We start from the raw sequence: 24,145 nt of genomic DNA, 5'->3' as shown, positions 1-24,145 counted from the left end.
GAAATTAATTAAATTTTCATGAAGAAAAAGAATCAATGTTATCATCAGGGGGCCCTTTGCACATATGTAAGGTTCTTTTATAGGTTTATTTTTATTTTTTATTAATTTAATGATTACATGCTGGCCCATTGCCTACAAAATCAGCTGTCCTCGGTTAAGAGATAATCATTTCAACTTGATTAAAAAAGCCAAAAGTAATAATTGAATTGAATAATATATTTACCACATGAAAGAGTACATTGTAATATGTATTAAAAACTACAAACAGTGAGTTTGAACAATATTTACTATTATTTTGTGATTGCTCAAAATGTGTCCCACATACGTCACCACCGTCAGATATTTATAAAAAGCAATAAAATTAGACAACTACAGGGTCAACTGCATTCCTGAGGACCCCATTTTCAAACCTTCAGCTCTACTGCATGCTTCAAGATCACTCAAACTCCTGTATGTTTGTTTGCTATTTTCTTTTAAACTTGTTCATATTTTGGGGACTGCTACTGTGACAACCATAACATGTCAACCCAGTCATCTTTGTAAAAAAAATTAGATTAGATTATGAAATAAATGTATCATTTTTAAGAAGAGGTCTGAAGTAGCTAGCAACAGAGGGGAAACAAGATGGCTAATGTGAACAACTCATCTATTTTTTAAATCTATATTAGGTTTTTGTCACCACCGTCAGGTTTTCTGTCTTTTCTGTCAGGCTTTATGTATTTGAGGAAGTTATGATTTGATATTTGTTCATCACAGTGCTCAGGATTGTTATTTTTTGGACCAAATATTTACATAAAGTTTAAGCAAGAAGCCATTGACTTGAGTGGTTTACATTTTGGAATAATGAGGCCAATGTCACCACCATCAGATTAGTGTCACCACCGTCAGACGGAGTTTTATTTGTTTTAAATGAATATGTTTCTTCAGTGCTGTTGAGTTATTAAATTAATAGTCTCTATTAATACAAAAATATGTTTATTAAATAAAAAATCATTACTTTTTCTATTTAGGCTTAAAGTAAATGTTGTATAAGTAATAACTGGAAAAACGCCTATTTTTAAAAAAAAATACAAACAGGGGAGTTTGCACCAGTAAATTGCTGAAATGCCAAGACCTTGGTCTATAATGATAAACCTTCAGATTTTGTAATTTAAATAACTTTTTTCAAAATTTAAACCTGTTTTATCCAAATTCCCAAGAATCACTGAAATACACATAGTTTATTTAATATTAATTATACATTTATTAAATGTCTTGCAAACTACGAAGGGACAATGAATCAATACACTAACATGGTAATGCTGCAGGGGCGTCAGTTTGTGTTGAAAAGTGGTGGGGACATGGGCGTAGATTTAGGGTGGGACGCTAGGGACATGTCCCTAGCAATATTCAGGGAAGACTGAATTGTCCCTAGCAATAATTTCGACCAAACAATTAATCTGTATTTATATATAACCACTAATGTCCGTCTTATTCTAGTGTTTTCTATTTTTTACTTTACTTTTTTAATTATATATTTTTTCAGGAATCATTTAAATGAGATTAAAAATCTTTTGCAATCCCGTTCTGTAAAAATGACGCTCTATGTGGTACACAAACGGTTAACAGCTTTCGTTCTCTGCAACGCCCGCCTCCGTAACTCACATCGCTAATATGATTGGCTTTGCATTTCTTTAGTCCCGCCTCTCTACTCACATTGCTAATATGATTGGATTAGCATTTCTTGAGTCCCGCCGCTTTAAATCACATCACTTTATGGGCTTGTCTTTACTCGCTACGTGTGATAGGATGGTTTCACTTTGTACAACGCGCCAAAGTTCACTCAACAAGACGCGCGTGATTATTCAGGCTACAGGTAAGTGAGGAAGAAAGTATTATTATACCCACTGTAACTGTTTCATTCACAAAATACAGAACAAGTTGTGTCACATAATGATTCAAGGACAGTGTTTTCAACAATACACGACAATCCCATGTTAACCTGAGGAGTTGCAAACTTTTGTCAACCTTTTATAAATGGGGTAGCAAGGTTATTTAGGGGGTCCCTAATCCATGAAAGAAAATAACCCCAACATGGTAAAAACAGGAAACAGCATGATATACATACCAACTTCAACACTGGGATTTTTTTTTGGCAAAATTAAATTAAGAATTAAATATTAATTGCATATTCTTCATTGTTATAAAGTAAATATGGATTCATATATGTTACAAAGTGATTTTCTTTTTTTTTTGACAAAGACTTAACTTCTTTAACTCTGGGACCCTGTACCGGGTCCAGAATTATCTTATTTTGACTTAATATAAAATATTCCTGTAATTTGTAATGGTCTGTCATGGACCCAGTACCACATATGAGATACTGTTTGAAAGCTTAGACTCTCTACTTTCTGCAGATATGCATCACTTTGACATATCTTTTACTGTAAGAAAGTTATTTACAATTAATTTACACCATCACCCCCCCGATATTTTTTTATATCTTTTAATATTCATATATTTCATGTTTTTCAAGTATGACAAACATGGGCAAGTCTTATATCAAATGAAAGCTCTCAGTCTCAGGAATAAGTCTGCAGCGTTATTTTTGTCCTATTATCATCACCTATCTAACAATCATCGAATGAATAATGAGGTAAAAAATTGTCTTTTGTAAACATATGGGAAACTTGAGTGTGGACTGCCTCAGATAGCACATATAGCCACAAATTATACACCATCTTTTATTTTAGGTCCTACTCTAAAAAATGAGTCCATTCACAGCATTTTCTTTGGTTGTGTGCATAATTAATCCCTTGCTATTTATTATATGTGCAAAACAAAAAATTCATATTTATATGAAAAATTAATTTTCGCACACTTCAGTAAAATGAGAATAACTTTTGAATGCAACATGCTAAAGAGTTCATTCTTTTTTTGGGTGTTTACGGTCTGCTGCTGGTAACAACCTGAACTGTCTGCAGTCTGCTAGAGCACCCAGAACCAGAGTTATACACTATCAAAGATAGTATTTACAACATAAAAAAAGAAAATTTGGTGTTTTAGCATATGAAAAACCACATAAATAACACTATTTGTCACAAACAACAGCTTTTTATGTAACTTCAAAGGGATTTTTGCAAAATGATATAAAGATATTGCATTTATTCCACTGTATGTGGTTATGGGAGCACTTCAAATGTTTTTAGGCAGAAATTGTATACCAAAAGCGTATTAGTCCTCCCATCAGTTGGAGTAAAATAACTTTTGCATTTATTATGATAGAGAAAAAATTCCTTTTTCCTCTGTAAGCTGGCAATTGCTGGAATCAAACAAAACTGTCTGGAGGTTTCGTTACCACTCAGGGCCAGAGTTATACACTTTTAAATACAGACTTTAGAAAAAAAAACATCAAAAAGCGCCTATTTATTTTTGTGCTTATTAGAGAACTGACAACATATACAACCATGTTTAGCACTTTTAACAGTGTTTTATGTAATTTCAAAGGGTTTCCTGTAAAATGATACCAAACTTTTGTATGTAAACCTCTGCATGTGGGTATGGGAAGCTTTTGAAATTGGGTAGGCCAAATCCAGGCAAAAATCCCCAAAATAGCCTCAGAGTGTAAGAAGTTAAACAGTTACTGTTTATTAGGTTCTAGGACATAACGAATTGTTATTGTTTATTATAGTACATTAAATTTGGGATGGCACCGGGGGGTGGCGAGTCAGATGTCACTGAGTAAAGTGCATACTGAGTTGTCTGTTGTTTATGTCAAGTAAACGGTGATAAACAGTTTTTGCAATGCGACCATTTTATTTATGTCCCCACCAATGCCAGAATCAAACCTACGCCCTTGGGTGGGGACAAAAGATCAGATAAAAAACATTACTGCAGGACGGGAAAATTATTGAATAACGGCGCATCAAAAATAGGCATAGCGTATACAGTCAACATCAAGAAAATACTCAGCATAAAACCCTCAACAATGTCGACTGCACACATGTAACAGTCCCTGCAACACCAACTAAACCGAACAGTGCCAAAGCAACATAACGTAGAAAACAGCGTTTAGTCAATGATTACAATGAATTTCATTATATATGTAAAAGAACACACACCATAAGCATGCAACGCAACATATGTGACCCTGGACCACAAAACCAGTCTTAAGCATCGCTAGATTTTTCAGAACATTTAAACCAAAAGCTTTCAAAAAGTGGTGGGATGTCCCCAGCGTCCCCAGTGTAAATGACACCAGGGGTGCTGTAAAGGGGGGGTAAACAATGACAATTCTCGGGGCCCACAAGTAAGAGGGGGCCCAGAGAAGCCCCCAAAATTGTGGTGCTAAAAAATTTTTTTTAATTTTAAATTATTCTATTTGCTGTGTCCTGTTATCAAAAAATGTATTTGTTTAGGAAACACAAATGTCCGTGGGCCCCTTTCCCCCTCTCAATTATCATAAAATGGTTCAGTCCGCCCAAATTGTATAATCCAGGCAACACAGCTTGACTTCACTTATAGCGCCGGCAGAATATCAACTTGACTGACAAGGAAGTGAAAATGTCAGTGGTCCACTAACAATTTAGGCCTACTTACAAACCCACCCAGAAAAGGTGGGTTTGTAAGTAGGCCTAAATTGTTAGTGGACCGTAGCCTACAGCACTTTTCTGTGCTTACGCGCACGCTTTGTACATGAGGCCCCAGGTCTCTACGGTAGCATTTTTCGACAAGTAAGCACGTTTGAATAGAGCAGGGTGCAGCGGGTGCATGGCTTTGCCTCACATGCAGCCGTTGTCTGCATTTTTGTACAAGGCTCCGCCGGTCCACCCACTTTTAGCACCCTGCTGCGGTCCATGCTGTTGCACCTGTCTTGCAAGCAGTCTAACTTCATGAACTCTGATAAAAATCCTCTGCCAGCTACTGTACAAACTACTATCAGCTGTTTGTGAGGTTTCGGTGCATCTCGAAGATCATGTGGAATTGTAATACTTTCACATTATCTGATTCAGACCGACTCGGCAAAACTCAATTTAAACAGCGCAAAATGACTGCCTGTGGAAGTTATAGATAGAAATGATTATATTTCTGTTTTTATTCACACAATAAATATTTAAACTACTTTTAATGAAAATTCATGTAGTTTTAAGAAAGTCAGGGAGGCTTTATGATTTATTTAGACAAAGTTATTGACTATGCAAATTTCAAAACGGTCAAAATGTTGCCTTGTTCGTTTTAGTGTTAAAGATAATTACCACACAGCAAAAAATATTTTCAAGAAAAAAAATCTTACTATTTTTGTCTTGTTCTCAGTAAAAATATCAAAAATGTCTTAAATAAAGATGCTTTTTCATGATGAGCCAAACGACCCAAGAAAATAAGTCTAGTTTTTAGACAAAAAATATTACATTTAAGGGATTTTATGCATAAAACAAGCAAAAAAATCTGCCAATGGGGTAAGCAAAAAAATCTTGAACATTTTTCTTAAACACTAAATTCAGGAAAAAGTTGCTTACCCCATTGGCAGATTTTTTTGCTTGTTTTATGCACAAAATCCCTTAAATGTAATATTTTTGGTTTAAAAACTAGACTTATTTTCTTGGGTCGTTTTGCTCATCAAGAAAAAGCATCTTAATTTAAGAATTTTTAGATATTTTTACTGAAAAAAGAAAAAAAATATTAAGAATTTTTTTCTTGAAAATAATTTTTTGCAATGCATAAGTTTAAATGTTGCGGTTAAAATGGCTACTGGTGGCCGTTCTAGTGTTAAAAGTGGATGATAAGGAAACAAAATTTTCTCCCCATGTTAGGTAAAAAAAAAAAACGCTGGAAAAAATAACAATACACAGTTTTAGTTAAACGTTCAATACTGCAAAAAATGACTTTCTTATTTAGTATTTTTGTCTTGTTTTCAGTAGAAATATCTAAAAATTCTTAAAGTAAGATGCTTTTTCTTGATGAGAAAAATTACCTAAGTAAATGAGTCTAGTTTTAAGACAAATTAATATACAATTTAAGTGAAATTGTCCTTAAAAAAGCAAAATGATCTGCCAATGGGGTGAGAAAAAAATTGTCTCTTTTTTTCTTTTTGCTTAAACACTTAATTCAAGTAAAAATTTCTCACCCCATTGGTAGTCAAAATACCAAAAGCGCATGGTTTTATGTAAATTAATATGAAAAAAGTCTCAGCTGTGTTGGGGGCCCTGTCAAGATTCTTTTCATGGGGCCCAAAATCCTTAGCAGCGTCCCTGAATAACACCTATGCTAGACAGATACTTTGTTTGCACAGTCCTACCTTAATTTTTTCACTCCTAGATGTACGTTTGGCGTCAGGGGGGAAATGTTTACCTCGATGAAGGAAAGTCATTGTCTCCCCAGGCTATGTTTATTCGGCTATCCAGTGCTGAGCTTCGATGAAACTTCACGAGACCGGCGAGATGCTTCCACAGGGCAGGAGTTACGCGGTGTGATTGACAGCTTTGACACCAAATGGATATATGTGAAAATCAGATGACATGATTTCACTACTTTTCATTGGCCATTTAGATATGTGAAGCATACTGTATACGGAAATGAACCTGGACATTCAATCCATCAAAAAATCTCAAAAACGGCAAAATGGACATACGTGGTTTTCATCGGACAGCGACGATATAGCATGCATGAATTCTGTACCCTGCAAGCAAGTCTATGATGGCCCATTATTGGCCCACTTAGGGCTCGTCTTAGGGCCCCCAGCAGGCTGACAGCGCAGGGCCCCTGAGATTTTGCTCATCGGCAAAACGTTGGCCCCTTAGGTCTGGCCTTGCACAGGCAGCCCTCACTTAGCCCCAGAAAGCCCTCACCAGGCCCACACAGGCCCTGCACAGGCAGCTATCACTCCAACACACCTGCTTCTAATTTTTTAGGTAGCCCTAAACAAGTTAATTAGCAGCGATTGGCAACATGAGGCACTGCAAGTTGGGTCGTTCAAGAATTGACAGCTGGATGATGTCAAAGTACCGCGAGAGTGATTCGCGAAATCATACGGAGGAGATTGCTTTTAAATCGCTCTCGCATAACTTTGACGTCATCCGGCTGTCGGCTCTTGCGGCGCCGCATTAAGTCGAAAAAGCCTAGTCGCTGCTTCCATTTCTTGGAGACTTTAAAATTGTCCAAATGAAGTCCTTAGCAACACACATTACTAATGATAAACACATTTGTTGATACATTTATGATAGGAAATTTACAAAATATCTTTATAGAACATGATCTTTATATATCCTAATGAGTTTTGGCATAAATGAAATCAATAATTTTGACCCATACAATGTATTGTCATATCATTTCACTTTATTTATTAAGACTCAACTTGCATACTTAAATGTTCTGATTTCTTTGTATGAATTCAATATTTGGCTTGATGGCTACATCTGGTGGAAATTTTGTGTCAATAACCCACTTATAAAATCCTCTTACTGATAAAAATGCTGATGTGTCAAATACTTATTTTCCCTGCTGTATCTGAACCCAGGTATCACATTCACAGATCAATCATAAAAGGGCAAATGCCCAAACACAGATACACATACAAAACATTCACACTATGATTAAAATAAAAATGTTTATCTTACATACTACATTTAAAGGGATACTTCACCGATTTAGCATTCAGCTTTGTATCTGTAGAAACCCGGCAGTATTACTGAATGACCATGTTTCCCTCCATCATTTCCCCCTGAGAGGAGAGATATCTGCATTTTGGTTCTGCAAAAAAGTCCTCCGATGATGCAAAAATCGTCATATTACATCATCGGAGGACTTTTTTGCAGAACCAAAATGCAGATATCTCTCATCTCAGGGGGAAATGAGGGAGGGAAACATGGTCATTCAGTAATACTGCCGGGTTTCTACAGATACAAAGCTGAATGCTAAATCGGTGAAGTATCCCTTTAATATGTTGAAATGTTTAAAGAAAGCATGTTAAACTTAATTCTTCATTTAGACCAAATGGTTCCAGAGTGTTTAATGTATGTATCCAAAAAGCTTTCCTGCATAGGAGTTTTTTTGACAATATCACCAATATCACCATACGGTGAGGGTGTAATTTTTTAAATTCCCCAAAACTTCAGTTATGCAGGTGAACCATGTGATTTGCCTGTTTATAATGTCTCGCCATGGCGTAAGTTAAATTCTGGTAACGAATTGCTGTTTTATGTTCAGCAATCATAAGTTTAAGATGACGTTTTGCTTGGCCTATATAAACCAGTCCACAGGGACATTATAAAAGGTATACTACATGTGTACTATTGCAATTGATAAATGAAGAAATAGAATATTTCTTACCAGTGCGAGCATGTAAGAAGTCTTTTGCATTGGTCGAATTAGAGGAAGTATTACTTACATGTGTATCACACTTGTCTCTTTTCTCATGCCAGGTTTGATTTTGTAACAAATGTCCAGCAGGGAGCAGCATCATCTCATTTAAAGATGTTTGATTTATTTTATGAACATAATTAAGAAAAAGTAGTGAAAGGAGCAAAAGCTGTGACTAATTAGCAGTTTTCTTTTCAAAATATGAACGAAGCTGATTTGATTTCCTCTAGAAGAGTTTTTTATTTCATCATCGCCAAAATATCATGTTCCTGTACTCAACTGGTAGATCATTGGGTTAGCAGCGAGAAGGTCATGGGTTTGATTCCCAGTGAACACAAATACTGATAAATGTATAGCTTAAATGCCCTGTTAGTCAGTTTGCATACAAGTATCTGTCAAATGCATAAATGATCTATATATATTTATACAGCTTATACATTTTTGAAATACAATTGAATTTGTTTAGGCACAGAATGTACATGTGTAATGTAAAAGCTAATGAGATAATATAATAGTCTAAGAGTCTTATAATCTGAAACAAGTTTCCAGTGGTAGCCGATGACTTCTCTTCCGATTGGTGCAATTTCAAATTTTCTGCACAAACGTCGAAAGGGTTTATGAGAAAGAGACACTCATGTTTACAAAATACTTGCAAGACACTAACTTAACACTAAACTCTGATTACACATGAAATTAAATGCGTATCTGGCAAACGTAGTGTCTGCAGCAAGCTCGTATTTTCACATGATGCAAAAACACATATTGTGACATGATGAGCCACACACATGACGGGCTAAATGTACGTTTTGATGAGCTTCACACCCGAAAAAGAAGTCACTGGACCAACTGTAAGAGTTTTTATGTTTTACAATCATTAGGTATATACTGATTTAGTTATTCTGCTATTTTATTTATAACTTGAGGTTGTGTTTTCCTGCCCTACTGATTGCACACAGTTTGTGTGGTGAGGGGTTCAAGATGAGACCCACAACTGGTGTGAGATCCAATTCATCTTCAGAGACTCCAGGTGGAGGAGTGAAGTGAAAACACTGAAGAAGAGAAGTGAAGAACAGAAAGAGCTCCATCCTGGCCAAACCCTCTCCTAAACAAACCCTGCGACCTGAGAGAAAAGAAGGGAATGCGTTTGTAATGACATAATTGTTAAACAAAATAAGTCAAATTGATTTTGATGTGAATAGTTAAGTTTATTACCTGCAGAGAAGGGCATGAAGGCGTCACGTTTGATCAGCTGACCGTTCTCATTGAGGAAGTGTTCAGGGTTAAAAGTGTCGGGCGTCTCCCACTCACTCTCATCTCTCAAAACAGATGTAAGCAGTGGCAGAACACACGTCCCCTAGATTTCAGAAGAAAACACAGACTACATTAGTGTGCTAAATACTGGGGGTTTTGGTCTATACCCCTAATTTGTCCGAAAGCAACTGAAAAACAAAAGGCTGTGGGTAAACTCAGAAAAACTAATGATACATACTTTTGATAAGTTGAGCTGGACAACAGACTGTAAAGTGTGAATATCATACAATACAAGTAAGACGAACCTTCTTGATTAGATATCCATTGAAGTTCACATCACAGCTGGTTTCATGTGGCAGACTCATGGGCAATATATTCACCAGTCTCTGGATTTCATGGATCACAGCATCTGTGTAAGGTAAATTCTTCCTGTCCTCTGTAACCGCTTCACGACCGTCAAGCACCCTGTCAATTTCCTCATGAACTCGATCTATGACACACAAGATCACACAGAAAACGTTTCATATATTTTCTTACTTTTGTAAATATAAAGAAAACAGCTATGACCTTGTATGTGAGGATATTTGGCCATGAGCAGTAAACCCCAGCGTAGCGTTGTGCCGGTGGTGTCAGTACCGGCAGCAAACAGGTTGGACACAGTCATGAGCAGGTTCAGATCATTAAATTGGGAATCATTTTCTCCAGACTTCTGTTAACATCACCAAAAAAACATGCTTTATTATTATTTAGTGTGAGAATTAGTTTTAAACATACTTATATTAACCCACACATTTGATATATAAATTCATCATATTCGACCTCTAATCTTTGTTTTTGGATGAGGAAGGCATCAACTAATCCTCTGCAGTCGAGGGGGTTTAAAGTCTTCCGCAAGCGATCCACCAGCACCTGTATTTCAGCATGGTATTTATCCAAAGTTTCCATTAGCAGTCTCCAGGTCTTCAGCCAGGGCTTAAGCACTGGAAACACGTTGTAGATCTGCAGGTGGAGCCACACGATAAAATACAACATAAACATCAGGAGATCAAGACTGGCTTTTCACAATTCTGCATTGTTGTAAAATGTACAGAACAATTATGCAAATTTGTTGCAGCTTTACAGTAAATACATGTTACTACAGACGGTAGAGACATACAGAATTTGTTTTAAAGGTGTAATGTGTTTTTAGCCTCATCTACTGGTGTGATGCGTATTGCAACCAACCTCAATTTCAAAATGCAAAGACAAGCTAAGGTAGCTTCTAAGAATGGAAAGAACGGACTTGCGTTCTCGTGGAGATCAGTCTTGCTAGGCAATCTTGGAAGAACGAACTCAGAAAGTCACGAGAATACAGAACACACTTGTGAGAATTGAGATGTGTGCGATCTTCCTGTTGGTCACCTGTCCTCGCCATTGTTTTGCCGCAAAGACTTCTGGGGCCTAAAGCGATTTCAACATGCAAGTCTGCACTTGATGCATCCTCGATATCAATAACACATCCCGGTATTTTCATGCGACCTCTGTACTTGCGTTCTTGATAATTGACCTATGGCTAAGCCACGCCCCCTCCACTCACTCGGACAAACATTCAACATTCGGTGATAGGCGCTACGGCAGCTGTCACAGGAGGATAGGGCTGTCACAATGTTTAAATAATCGTCTCATCGCAATTGTTTGACCTCATCGCAATGATCTCCAATCACCACAAGATTGCACATCTCTCTAAAAAACACAAGGGGGAGCTGCAGCGTCTGTATAAACGAGATCGTATCAGAGTACTTTTAAATATGTGTTATAATATTTACTGCCAGATAAACCTTGCAAAAGATTTAATTTAAATAATCACAATTTGTGTGAAAATTATTTCATGAACAAATATCATCATAACCATCAAAGCCCTAAAACAGGCAAATAATCGTAATAATCGTCACAATTTCTTAGTCAATTAACCGTTAGCCAAATTTCATAATCGTGACAGCTCTACAGGCGGAGACATTTCACAGGAGGCAAATGGTGATTTTTGGAAACAGAAAGACTATATATAATCTCAAAGTCCCTTAACTAAGCATTGGGGGGTTATATTAATAATTTTATTGTTGAGAAGTCAATGAAAAGCTTCAGCTCCAGGAAAAGAAATTACAGGTGACTGCAAAAACGCAATAAACCACATCTCTATATATAAATTAGGGTTGTCAATAGATTAAAATATTTAATCTAGATTAATCGCATGATTTCATGAGTTAACTCGCGATTAATCGCAAATCAATCTCACATATTTATCTGTTCTAAATTTACCTAAATTACAATTTTCAGTTTTTTAATACTCTAATCAACATGGGTGTATTATAGATGTTTTATGTAAATTTATGTTACACCAGCCTGTTTACATTTTCAACAGAACCATCAGCCATTGTTTTGTATGTGGATTTTCCTTTCAGAAGACCCTTTTCTTTCTCAATTTCTGTTTGCTGCTGCATCATTTGTGAGCTGTGCTGACAAATTAAGAAGGAATGAGCAAATTTATAAAATGAGTATTTTATATTTTGACATTCTCTATTAAAAAGCTTTAAAACAATGCATGACTTGTTTAAATCTTCAACCTGTTTGAAGTTGACAGAGTAAGCAACAATAATTTTAAGAAAAATCCCAAATTACCACAAAATTACCACATCCATGCCTTAAAATAATAGATTACATAACTAGATTTAGCACACACAAAGTCAAATACAATATCAATATATGTTAATTTTTTTCTTTCTTTCTTGTTTGATTGACATTGAGACTTTAAGATCTTCAATAATGCAAGGATCTTTAATGTTAACACATCAGATATTTTCCACAGTTAACCAAACATTAACTTCAGATATAACAGATTATAGGTCCTACCTGCGTGAATTCTTGTCAAATCAGATATTTTTTAAACTGTAATTTTCTGTAGATGTCTACACATCGGGGTCGCGCACTCGCGCCTCTGTGTGCACGCGAGGAAGATCATTTTTGAGTCTTGTCGCTCTTAATAACTGATTTAACATTAATCAGGTCCCGAACTTTATCCCTCTTAATAACCCTTTAAACATCAAGCAAGTCCCACAGTTTATTTTTAAATATCTCTATATATATATATATATATATATATATATTCAAGATGCTATTATATAAGTGCAACCAAACGCAACCAGACATTTTGATGCTGGGAAACCGTTTTGATAAACTTTCCAACACCTATGAGTTGCCAACACCTCATAACCTCTCGGGAACAACTCCACTTCCATTGCTAAAATGCGTGCACAGGTTATTTGACCACGTGGGCTGTAAAAGGGTCTATTTTTCAGGAGATTATTAAAAAGTTACACATTGCACCTTTAATTAAAATAAATGAAACACAAGCTATTACTGCAAATTTGTAAAGATGTGATCATATAAATACCACAAACATCTTAATTAAGGCTAAAATGGGAACCTGTATGGAAGCAGAGCCCAACATGAGGATGAACTGGTTTGCCCTGTTGACCATTTCGTTAAACTTTGGATCCTCATATTCGAACCGTTTTCCATAAACAATAGCTGAGATGATGTTAGAAACAGCATAATTTATTGGCTGGGTTGTATTAAAGGGATTTCCTGCAAGAGATACAGAAACGAAGATCAGATTTTGTTAACCATCAGCACTCAAATTGGCATTTATGAACTGTACACTGTAGTTGATATACCTTGGAAGGTCTCAAAAACTTCCCGCAGATATCGCGTCTCCTGAATAATTATCTCTTCGCTCAGTTTCTTTCCCATTCCAAAGTCTCGAAGAGTTGAGAGAGCAAATTTTCTCATTGTTTTCCACCTATCACCATTTGTAAAGCCGATTCCTGCAGGAAAACGTCATCTCTTAATTTGTGTTTATGACATTTTCATACTGTTTGTTGATCTGTTATCTTTTACTCTGTAATAGCAAATAAACAAAATATACTGATTCAATCCTCGTTTAAAGCTTTGTTTAGCTCATCTAATTTGTTTCCAAAAGCTAGTCCATACTTTAATCCCTCTATCTTTTGTATGCATTGGCTGCATCTAAAAGCTTAGGCAGCTGACTCCAGTCGAGGGAGTAGCTGAAGACGGAGCCGTCAAGCCGGACACCTGCTGCTTGCCGTAGTGACATGTGTGCCATGATTCCTTTTTTTAAATTGCGAATGAAGTGATTTAGATGCCGAATTTGTTAAAAACACACATTTTAATAAAAAGTTGCAACCAGAATTTTTTTTAATATTGAATATTTGAATTGCTGCTTATGCCCGAAAATAACGGGAAACAAGCCTATAAATACCAAAAGAGTTTGGTATTTTCATTTTTATTTCATTACACGACACAATATAACATATATTTGCCTATTAACATGTTTTTCCTGTTATAAAAACATGAATTTATAATGTTTATTACTGGAACTGAAGGTGGGATTAAACTTGAAATGCACGTTATCATTGTCATCAGTGAGGCGACCAATCATGAAGAGCTGTATCATCATCACAACAAAAAGTGCAGCGTGAAGTCGGCGACATGAGGCAGCTTTCATAGGCAGCATTACGGAATTGTTTTAGAAATATAAACAGAGAGAGCCTTTGTAATAAATAATCCCATATTATAAATATAAAAGTGCTAAATATATCTTTATTTACACTAAATTTGGGCTCCAGCTACTTTCTTGGCTTTCTTCATTTTTGACCAGGTTCGACAAATCACATTCTCTGTGCACGCCCACCCATTGAAATGTGGGACAGGACAATGGGTGCATCCCAATTCAGGGTCTGGATCCTTTTAATGCAGTAGACTTTGAAGGCAGGCTCGATATTTGAAGGTGGTAGCCTCTAAAGACCACAAAGTGAACTAAAATGAGACGGTCTAGCCTACGGGAGGAGTTGCACAACAGCAACAGCTATCACACTTTTAAAAATAAATATGGAGGCAGATTTTTACAATTTTATTTTAGAAAATATAACACATTGATGCAGATTAAACTATCCAACAATAGGGCAGAACCAGGGCAAAAGTAATGCTGGATGAAAGTAACAAAGCGATTTTCTCCGAGCCCTGATAACATTTGCATCCCAAACTATGACAGCATCTTAAGCACACAAACCCTTGACAGAGCTGACAAATATCGCGTTATTTACTCACCGTTTTCGGCATGTAGATCCAGAACGCGCTGTGTTTCTTGTTTCATGTGTTACAGTACTGATCAATCTACAGGTTATTTAGTGCTGTAACACATCCTAAATGTTGACTTCTCAGAGTTTTTCAAAATAAAAAGTAAATCGGATTTAAATATGAGGAGATCAGCTCGCTCAGCTCGCTCTTCACTTTAGGGACCAGCAACGAGTCATACTAGAGTCATACTACGCCGATACAAGCTACGCAAACGGCTTTAGTGAGCAGGTGAGTCCGTGCAGAACTACTTTACTAATCTGTAAGACCTGGCGCGCTTGTGCAATTATGGGACACTTCAAGACAAGATCATTCGTGATCAGCTTGTTGAAGGGATACTATGTGAAAAGACACAGGAAAAACTGTAGTAAGAATCGAATGAACTAACACTAAATCAAGCGGATGCGATCGTGCTGCAAGTGGAGGTAGCTGTTGAATGCTCTACGCTGCTTGCTGATGTGTGCCCCCCTGTGGACATCTCTATGCAACAACTCCGACCTGTCAGTTATCAAGGCCAAACCCCCTTACCCATAGGACAAAGTGTGAGTCAGTATGCAGGTTTTCCAGTGCATTTTGCACAGTGGCAGAGAAACCGGCTCAGTTCAAGTTTTTGTGGCAACTGTGGGTCTAGTTTGCAAAATTCAAAAGCCCTGCACGTAGGATGACATTTAGAAATTGCTTGAAAAAACACTTTGCCAATGTATGCAGGTCAGCTCCTGCTACGCAAGCATCACAGAGGATACTCTCACCGGTCTGTAATGATTACAATGAAATAAGACATGTATCAGCTGGCCAGGCAGCTTTTAGAACATGTACTGTGCTGCTGGATGAGGTGAGTCTCCCAATCCTCCTGGATACGGGTGCAGCTGCTTCGTTGCTCAATGCCAATACATATCACAAGCTCTTCTCCCATCTGCCATTAGAGGAGCCCTGCCCATCGCTCTGTGGCTACAACAGTTCCAGGATTACTATGCTTGGTGTTCTCCATGTCTCAGTACTTTATGACTTCAAACACCTGTCATCGTTTCCATTCTACATTTCTAAAAGAGGAGCCAACCTCCTGGGGCTTGATCTTTTTACCAGCTTGGGGTTCACACTGCGAGATGATAAGGGTGCTGATATCCACTATGTCACCTCCACCTTGCAAAAGAGATGGCCAGCGCTGCTTGATGGACTAGGCTGCCTCACAGCTTTCACCCACTAGCCTCTGGTGGACCCTGGGGTATCGCCAGTCATACAGCCCCTGCACAGGATTCCTTTAGTCCTGCGGGAGGAAGTCACTGCTGAGCTTCAGATGATGCTGGACAAGGGGGTGATTGAGCCAATTAATGCGGCCCCCTGGATCTCTAACTTGGGCATTGCAAAAAAAACTATAGGAATACGATTCTGTGTTGACCTGTGCTCTGTAAATAAAGTTGTTATCCCCAACAAGTATCCATTGTCAACAGCGGAGTAGCTGACCACTTACTTTTATGGTTCAACTGTCTTTACAAAGCTGGATATGCTTCCAGCAGTTTGTGTCTCCAGGGGCCTCTGTACAGTGGTGCTGGCAGCCTGCGTGCACGTGTTCTGTCAATGGCGCATGAGGGCCACTTGGGCATCGTTAAGCTCAAGCAAGGATGCCGGAATCTGGTCTGGTGGCTAGGCCTTGATCACGACATTGAAGGGCTGGTCAGGGACTGTGAACCTTGTCTCCTCAGTGGGAAGACTGGACTACCAGCTTCAACTCTTGTTCAACCTGTTCCATGGCCATCTCGGTCATCTTGGACATTTGTGGGGAAATTCATGACCATAGAGTTCCTCATCATCAACGCTTTCTGGTGGTCATGTACAATCTTCATTCTAAATGGCCTGGTCGCAGACCATCACACAGATACTGGAAAGTCTGTTTGCTTTGGGCAATGGGTCGCAGTTCACCTCTGCAGACTTCTTCACTTTCCTTTGCAATAAGGGAATTAAGCATATCTGGGCTGCACTCTACCACCCCAAGCGAATGTTGGGGTTAAAATGTTCACTCAGAGCCTTAAGAATGGCATCCATGCACATCTTGTCCAGGGGTATACATTCCAAACAACACTCAATTTAACTTTAATGCATTATAGAGCTAGCCAGCACACCTAGGCCTCTCCTGCTTTGCTCATGCTCGACCAGAAGATGGAGTTGCCATTGGACAGACTGAGAACACAAGACTTGTCAGCAGCAAATGGCACCTGGGTAGCGGCCAAAGCAGCGGTAACTTTAAACCAGAGGCGAATGAAGGAAAGCTTCGACAACAGGCACAAGGTCAAGGAGAGTAGGATAACGTTGAAGGACTGGATTCAGGTCCGCAGACACCAGCAGCAAAATGGCATCATTTTGGTCTAAACCCCTCCAGGTGGATCGTCAGTTACAGTCTGCCACATTCTTGTTGAGCGATGGCTCTCGCTGGCATGCTAGCAAACTAAGGAAAGTGCCAGCCCCTTCAAACTTAATCAGTTACCTACGGGCGAGGGAGCCTAGTGAGAGAGCGCCACAGCACATGCCCCTTCTGGCCCCTCCACTGGAGCCAGTACAGCCATGGCCAGGCACAGAGTTTCAAGGTTCCCCTGTCAGGGAGGCCCCCCAACCATCTTTGCCAGCATTGGGGTCTCAAATCCTCCAGCCACTGCTTGATGTTAATCAGGGTGGCCAAACTGTGCCACAGCCGATGGCATTGGAGAGATTACCAGTTCAAGCAAGAGCTCGCACTCCATATCTGAAGGACTTTATCACAGACTATCACATATAGGTGTTTAGCCATTTCTCCTCAACTATAGTTAAAGTTGAAACAAAATTTTTGTGAATTGTGTGACATTAGATCCAGGTAGGCGTATTAAGGGCGGAGTTTTGCAATGCAAACGTGTCTTGATCTTGGCTACGCAGCTGGAGGTCAGAGGCTATTGGCTCAATGAGGCCTGTTTAAAACCCTGGCTCGCACAGGCCCGATAGTGCAAAAGTGGCTATTGTCTTAAGAGTCTCAGGAGACAGGAAGTAAACCTAACATTGGATTCAGACGTGCCTTGATACCTTCATGCATTGGAATTATATAACATAGAAATGTTTTTATGAAATTACAGAGCAACAGAAAACAAACAAATAGAAAATAATTAAAATAATTTGTTTAACTGATAGTCAACAGTAAAACGGTTGAAGTGATGTGTTACCGTGTACTTTATTCATATCTTGGAATATGGGTGTTATGTCTCTTTCCCCGAATTCGTCAGCTTGGTTCACTAGTGCTTGTCTAACCGTCTTGTATCCGGCCAAAACCACAATCTTTTTGGGTCCAAGATGAACTTTGAACACTGACCCATATTTCTTGGATAACTGAATCAGTAAACAAGAGCAAGGAAAAAGTTTAAATGTTAAGGGACATGCATTTATACTCCAAACCTGTCTGACATTATAACATTACAAATTAGAAGCCCTGATAAAACATATTTGTTGAGGAAAAAAACAAAACAAAACATGAACATGTACATTTTCAGACACAGTGCAAATCAATGTGTAAAAGTTCTCAACATGTGCTCTAGTTTTGTTTTTATTACTATTGCTAGAATTAGTCTTGCTTCACTCCACCCTGTGACAAATACAAAAGAAGCAAAACACTTTGTGCCCTTTTAAACATGATCCCGGTTACACAATAATTCAAGTTACACAGGTATACAGGTGTTGCTTAAAACTATATCATGTGAATCTATTTAGAGAAAAAAGCTAAATGCTAATGCTAATGTTTGTTCATCTAAGCATTCATTCAATGTATTGTTTTGTCAGACATCCCCATTTAGAGGATCTGCACAGGGCACACATTATCACCTATTCAGACTGGTTATGGGCATCCAATGCAGCAAAAGCTGGTTTGAAAAACCGCCATTAAACATAAAAAAGAAGACTGTTCGTCCCCTCAGTGGCTCCTATCGCTGTGTTTGGAATAGTGATGAGCGAGTCACTCGAAACTCGGATCATTTAACCCGATCCCTAAAATGACTCGAGAACCATGAGTCCTAGTGACCATTAACCCGAGTCAGTTGAGTCCTCTCAGATTTTGCATTAAGAATGAGAAATTGTATAAAACACAAAGCTCTTCAAATGTTTACAACAGAATTACAACAAATAACTCTACATAAGCTGCCATAGGTTCTATAACTTGCAACAACAAGTTAATTTACATCTCCAAATGTCAACTGGGGGTACCGAGTGAGCAAAAAGCTGCTATTCCGGATCGTAATTTCCTGCAGCTCCGAGTCCGAGTACAAAGGGATGCGTGCGCGCGACAATGAGTTGGTCGGCGGCTCGGGGATTCACACAGAGAGTGACTCAACTCATAGAGCTTGAATCCTGGACTAGGAAAAATGAGCCTTGCTCGTGTTATTAACCCACTGACTCATGTAGGCTAATCTGTTGCAATATTTGACTGGCACAATGTTTTGGGTAGAAGCTGCAAATGTTTAAACATTTTAAATCCGAGGACTGCTGCAGCAGTGCTGCTGGAAAGATCCGCCACCGACGGACATACACAGCTCCTCTTGTTGACTGAGTCACTCAGAGTGACGCGAGTGGTTCACTCACAGGACCCGTGCAGGAGCGGGCGTCTCTGTCTGGGACTCAATCACAAGATCATGTTCTTGCGTGGATGAGTGACTGTGTGGCTGCATTAACCGAAACCTATTGTGGATCTTTTAAGTCAAAACAGGACACGTTCCTCTCACATCCAAGTCAAAAAAGCCTGACATCTTCTAAACGTGGTGTTGATATATTTGTCATTATGAAATGAAACTAAACACACTGAACTTTTACAATTATGTTATTGATAATGTTACCACAGACATGCATGTTTTTTACGAGTTCCCCAACCGTTTTTTGCGAGCAGAGGAGTCATAGACTCGTAGCTGCATGCGTGATCTGAGTTGCTTGGTTGGCATTAGTATGATTTAGCGATTGGAATTGGAAGTGACTCAAGTGACTCGAGTGACTCGCACAACCCGGATCATATTAGTGAGTGACTCAGAATAACCCGAATCCTTAAAAAGATCCGGGTTGACCATCACTAGTTTGGAATAAAAATGGATTTAATAATACTCTCTGCAAAAATATGAAGTAAACATATAAAAATGAATCAATATTTCTCCAAATATCCACACCTTGAATTAAAAGTTCAGATGGACATTGTTTTGTCGAGTGCTTTCTTCATAAATCGCACGCGATTGTGATGCGCATCTCGTCAGTAAAGCCTATTCCTTGATTAGTAATTAATCGTTATCAGCTGTTTTCGAATGGAGTGGCATTTAACCATGCTATAATGGCTCCATAGTGGATTCTTATTTATGTGCCCTAAGAATATGATTTAGAATGTTCAGTGATGTCACAGCCAGATTCAAACTGATTTTGTGCGTCGGTTGGCGCTGAGCTAGAAACAGACATGCTCAGTGTTTGTCATATATATCCAATGGCGGAACTCAACTTTTTTTAATGGGGTGGCCAGGGGGTTGCCAAGGTTACTTTAAGGGATTGATGAACCATGAAAGAAAATGATGTGTAATCATGTATCAAAAAAAAAAAAACATAAATTCATCTTATGATCGCTGATATGTAAACATAATGTAAGGGTGAATTTGAAATATTTCTACTATATTGCATTGTATTTTTAAGCAATATCGCTCGAGTAGGAGTGTGATATAGCTCTATATCATCACGGCTGTGATTAGGCCAGAGGCACGAGGCCGTAGGCCGAGTGCCGGAGGCAATCACAGCCGTGATGATATAGAGCTATATCACACGACTCCGAGAGCGATATTGCTTTTATACAACAGTTCGACGGCACACGTTGGAAAAACGAAAACTAGAAAACAACAACGGAGTTATTTTAAAAGCCTCTTTGTTTGAGAACTACTTCTTCCGCCACGGATTTGAGGGCGGCCAGAATGACAGGTAAAACTTCCGGCTGCTTTGAATCTCATAATAACTCAATGGACGGAAAAGCTGTTACTTTATATTACCGTTTCTTGGTCACAAAGTGTAGTTTTAAGATTAGTTCAATCGAGAATGTATATATATTATATTTAAATCTGCAGTCGATTAGTAAAGATAGCGCCTGTTTGAACGTTTGCTTACTGAGATTCGGTACGAATGAGAACCAAAGCATGAACGGACGTCTGTGTTCACTCGCCCCGCTGACCACCGCCCTCTCTGGGCTACATCTCTGACAGAGATACCCTGGCTCTCGTGTTGGCCTTGTTTGTTTATGATCGTCAAAATGAGACCAAATCAGCAGTATTTGGTGTCATGATCAAACTATTACTTGTTTTTTTATTCATATTTAGTGTCTTTTGTGTTGTTATTGTTTTGGCGCGAGGTAAAAGTTAATAAAACTATACTTGTATAACGTTACTATTGCTTTCTCATTTAATCTTAACGCGATACGAGCACTCGATTATTATTAAACTTTGTTCTTGTCAGTACTATACAAAACGTTTTTTTATAAGTGTCAGAGAGATGTTTTTGCATGCTGCTTATAAATATACCAGTGGCGATATCTCATAACATGTTTTATTAGTCACGTCACGATAAAGTAAATGATCAATGTCCACATTTAAAAGCTGCGGTGCTTACCTGCAGTTCCACGGTGTTTTCGCGTTCTGATAAAAGATATAGCTCCAGAAAAAAACAAGTGTTTATATTCCTCTTTCCAAGTGTTAATCGTCCACACGATGTGACAAGACATTTCTCCCATTAACTTTAACGTAACATCCAAGAGCGCTGATCTTTGACAGAATAATTACTTCCGATTGGGGATTCACAGACTGATTTATGAGCAAGTAAACTAATGAGACACACGGAGAGTGATTCAAAACAGCGCGTCTGTGTTTTTCCATTCAGAGATGAGCCTGCTTAGGACCTCCACTCACTAGGTGGCGGAATGATACGAAAGGTGATGCGGTTACAGTGCCGTTATCAGCACAATATCGCATAGCTCTTAGCCAATCAGATTCGAGAACCAGAAAGAACTGTTGTATAAATGGGTTTATTGCTAGTGCAATTGATTTTGATATTTTGAGTATTGTTTGTTGATTAGCTGAATGCTTTGTGAATACTTACCTGTTGTTTTGATTGTACTTATTGAGGAGAAAAAAAAATGAGAAATGATGACATAGTTCTTCAACAGGTATGCAAACAATAAAGGAAAAGTGTAGCCTATATTATTTTAATGTAAAAACTGTAAATTGTTACATTATTTAGACCACCAGAGAAAAAGCTTTTCAGGGCAAAAGTAAGCAAAATTTAGCAGCCACAGTGCTGTCAGTCAGACCCATGTCTGAGGAGGTTGCTGGAGGCATCAGTTTTAGCGAGAGCACAGGAAGGTTCACAGGTGAGCAATGAAAAATGAATGTTACAGTTTGTGAAAGAGGTCTATGAAGGAAGAGAGCGCGTGTGTGTGTGTGTGTGTGTGTCATGGGTGGTGCTTATTTCCATCCCAGGTGCACGTAGCGTGTGTCTGGTCAGGTGTGTTTATGTCAAATTTAAAATTTCATCCATCCATCCCCCACACTTTTGAAAAACTTGCTACGCCCCTGCTCAACATAAATATAAATTAATCTTTATAACGAAGTTACAGAAGTTAGTCAGTCAGGAGCAGTGAGTGATTTTCTTTTCATCTTTTCTTTTAATATTTAATTAACTTTGATGACAGACTTCATGAGGTTAGGCTTATTATAAGATTTATATTGATATATATTGAATATAAAAGATATATATTGATTACTGTAAAAATCACTACAACATCTATGCATAGGAGCTTTTTAAGCCAAAAAGATGCAAAAATAAAGTTGTTTAAGCTCTGGCTGTGCATGCGTCGCGCTTTCAAGTTCAAGGTGTAAATCCAGTCCAACTTATAATCATACAGTAGCCTATGAAGATCAAGGATAAAAACATTGTGTTGGGTTTTGTTGCAAAAAGAAATACAAATCTTAGACTTTATTCTGTCCACAAGACAATTACTATACACACATTCCAGCCTATACACGCTGAAATCATGTAGTATTAGCAATGTACAATTTCACTTACATCATTTAAAAGTTAGACAAGTATTAATAAAAGAAAAAATGAAATAAAACAAATAGCATACTGCAAAGCATAATCTGTTAGATATTTTATTTAGTAAAAAAAAAAAATATTTAGCATCCATTTTTAGGTGTGGGTGGCACCGGAACACCCTGGCACACCCGTGGCTATGCCTAAATATTTGTTATTAGTTTCAATAAAAATTCCTAAAAAAACAATTAAGACACCTAATAGGAAACATCTGGAAAATGAATAAAAATATAAAATCCTCACATTCAAGAGGCTCACATGAAGTTGTTTAAGGTCCAGAAGGTGCAGATTTCCCACAAGTGGCAGTGGTTTGGGTCCTGGAGGTTCTTGGTCATCTTCTGGAGACCTGAAGCAGAAATAAATAACCAAAAGCAGCAGAAGAGCAGCGAGTAAAGCTCCTGTGCTGGAGACATTCAGGAGAAGTGTTTCCACTAAAGCCATAGTAAAAGAGATTTATACACAGCTGTAGTAAATCTTCAAACTGAACAGATGAGTATTTATGCCAGGAAAGTATTTGGTCTAGAACATGGAGGAGGAGCCAGGAAAGATTTGCAGCAAACTCAACAGCAGTAGACTGTCAGTTGGTCCACATTGGAAAGAAAAGTATTTGGATAAGAATTAAACTTATGCATTATTGTTTAGAGTATTATTTTAATCAAGCAACATAAGTAAACATGTGTTACGGCTGCTGTTTTGCTTTGTTTTTTCTCCCGTCTTTTCTCTCCGTCTTGCTTTCACTTTCACAGAGTCCTGTCATTGGTTGGCCCTTCTGTCTGTTACATGTGATCCTCTAACGTCATCTCCAATCACATTCATTCTTCTTCCATAAAAGGGTGCGACAGACCACCGGCGCGAGCTCCTGAACGCGCTCTGATATTGTACTGCTGATTCGTGACTCGTATGTCTATTTGCTTTGCTGTCCCTTGTGCGTTGTTCCCTCCACTCTAATTCCCCTTACTGTTTTATGTCTGTGTTTGGGAAGTGGACAGGTAAGAGTGTTGTGCAACATACATCGTGCACACGCAGTCTGTTTTCCAGTAGTTTTGTATTAGAGACACTAGGAAAGGGGCGAACACCACCCTTATGCAACAAACATATACTGCAGTATATTGGAAAATATCATGTAATATATTAGGCAATATATTACCATATATCGGATTTAATATTTATATTTCCCAATATATTGTAATATATGCATAGAAAATATCATGTAATATATTAGGCAGTATATTCCCATATATAGGATTTAATATGTATATTTTCC

At 38.1% G+C, this 24,145-nt stretch overlaps 1 protein-coding gene and 1 pseudogene across 2 annotated transcripts; both read right to left on the bottom strand.

The window, feature by feature from the left end:
* Window positions 1-8,587: 8,587 nt before the first annotated feature.
* LOC135768826 (cytochrome P450 2K1-like) overlaps window positions 8,588-24,145 on the bottom strand; it is a 125,292-nt pseudogene continuing 109,734 nt past the window's right edge.
* On the bottom strand, window positions 9,221-23,877 carry LOC135734227 (cytochrome P450 2K1-like). 2 transcript variants are annotated; one of them, XM_065253148.2, is made up of 9 exons: window positions 23,125-23,877; window positions 17,958-18,120; window positions 13,296-13,445; window positions 13,046-13,206; window positions 10,405-10,584; window positions 10,153-10,294; window positions 9,891-10,075; window positions 9,547-9,688; window positions 9,221-9,454 (listed from the first exon to the last, which is right to left on the bottom strand). In XM_065253148.2, the coding sequence occupies exons 1-9, from the start codon at window positions 23,320-23,322 to the stop codon at window positions 9,246-9,248; spliced, it is 1,530 nt and encodes a 509-aa protein (XP_065109220.1). In that variant the 5' UTR covers window positions 23,323-23,877; the 3' UTR covers window positions 9,221-9,245. The 2 variants fall into 2 exon arrangements, with proteins under 2 accessions (XP_065109220.1, XP_073669905.1); XM_073813804.1 differs by lacking the exon at window positions 17,958-18,120 and having other exon boundaries at window positions 23,125-23,239.

This window comes from Paramisgurnus dabryanus, chromosome 3 (assembly GCF_030506205.2).
Source record: "Paramisgurnus dabryanus chromosome 3, PD_genome_1.1, whole genome shotgun sequence".
Classification (NCBI taxonomy): Eukaryota; Metazoa; Chordata; class Actinopteri; order Cypriniformes; family Cobitidae; genus Paramisgurnus; species Paramisgurnus dabryanus.
This window is presented reverse-complemented; position numbering and strand designations above follow the sequence as displayed.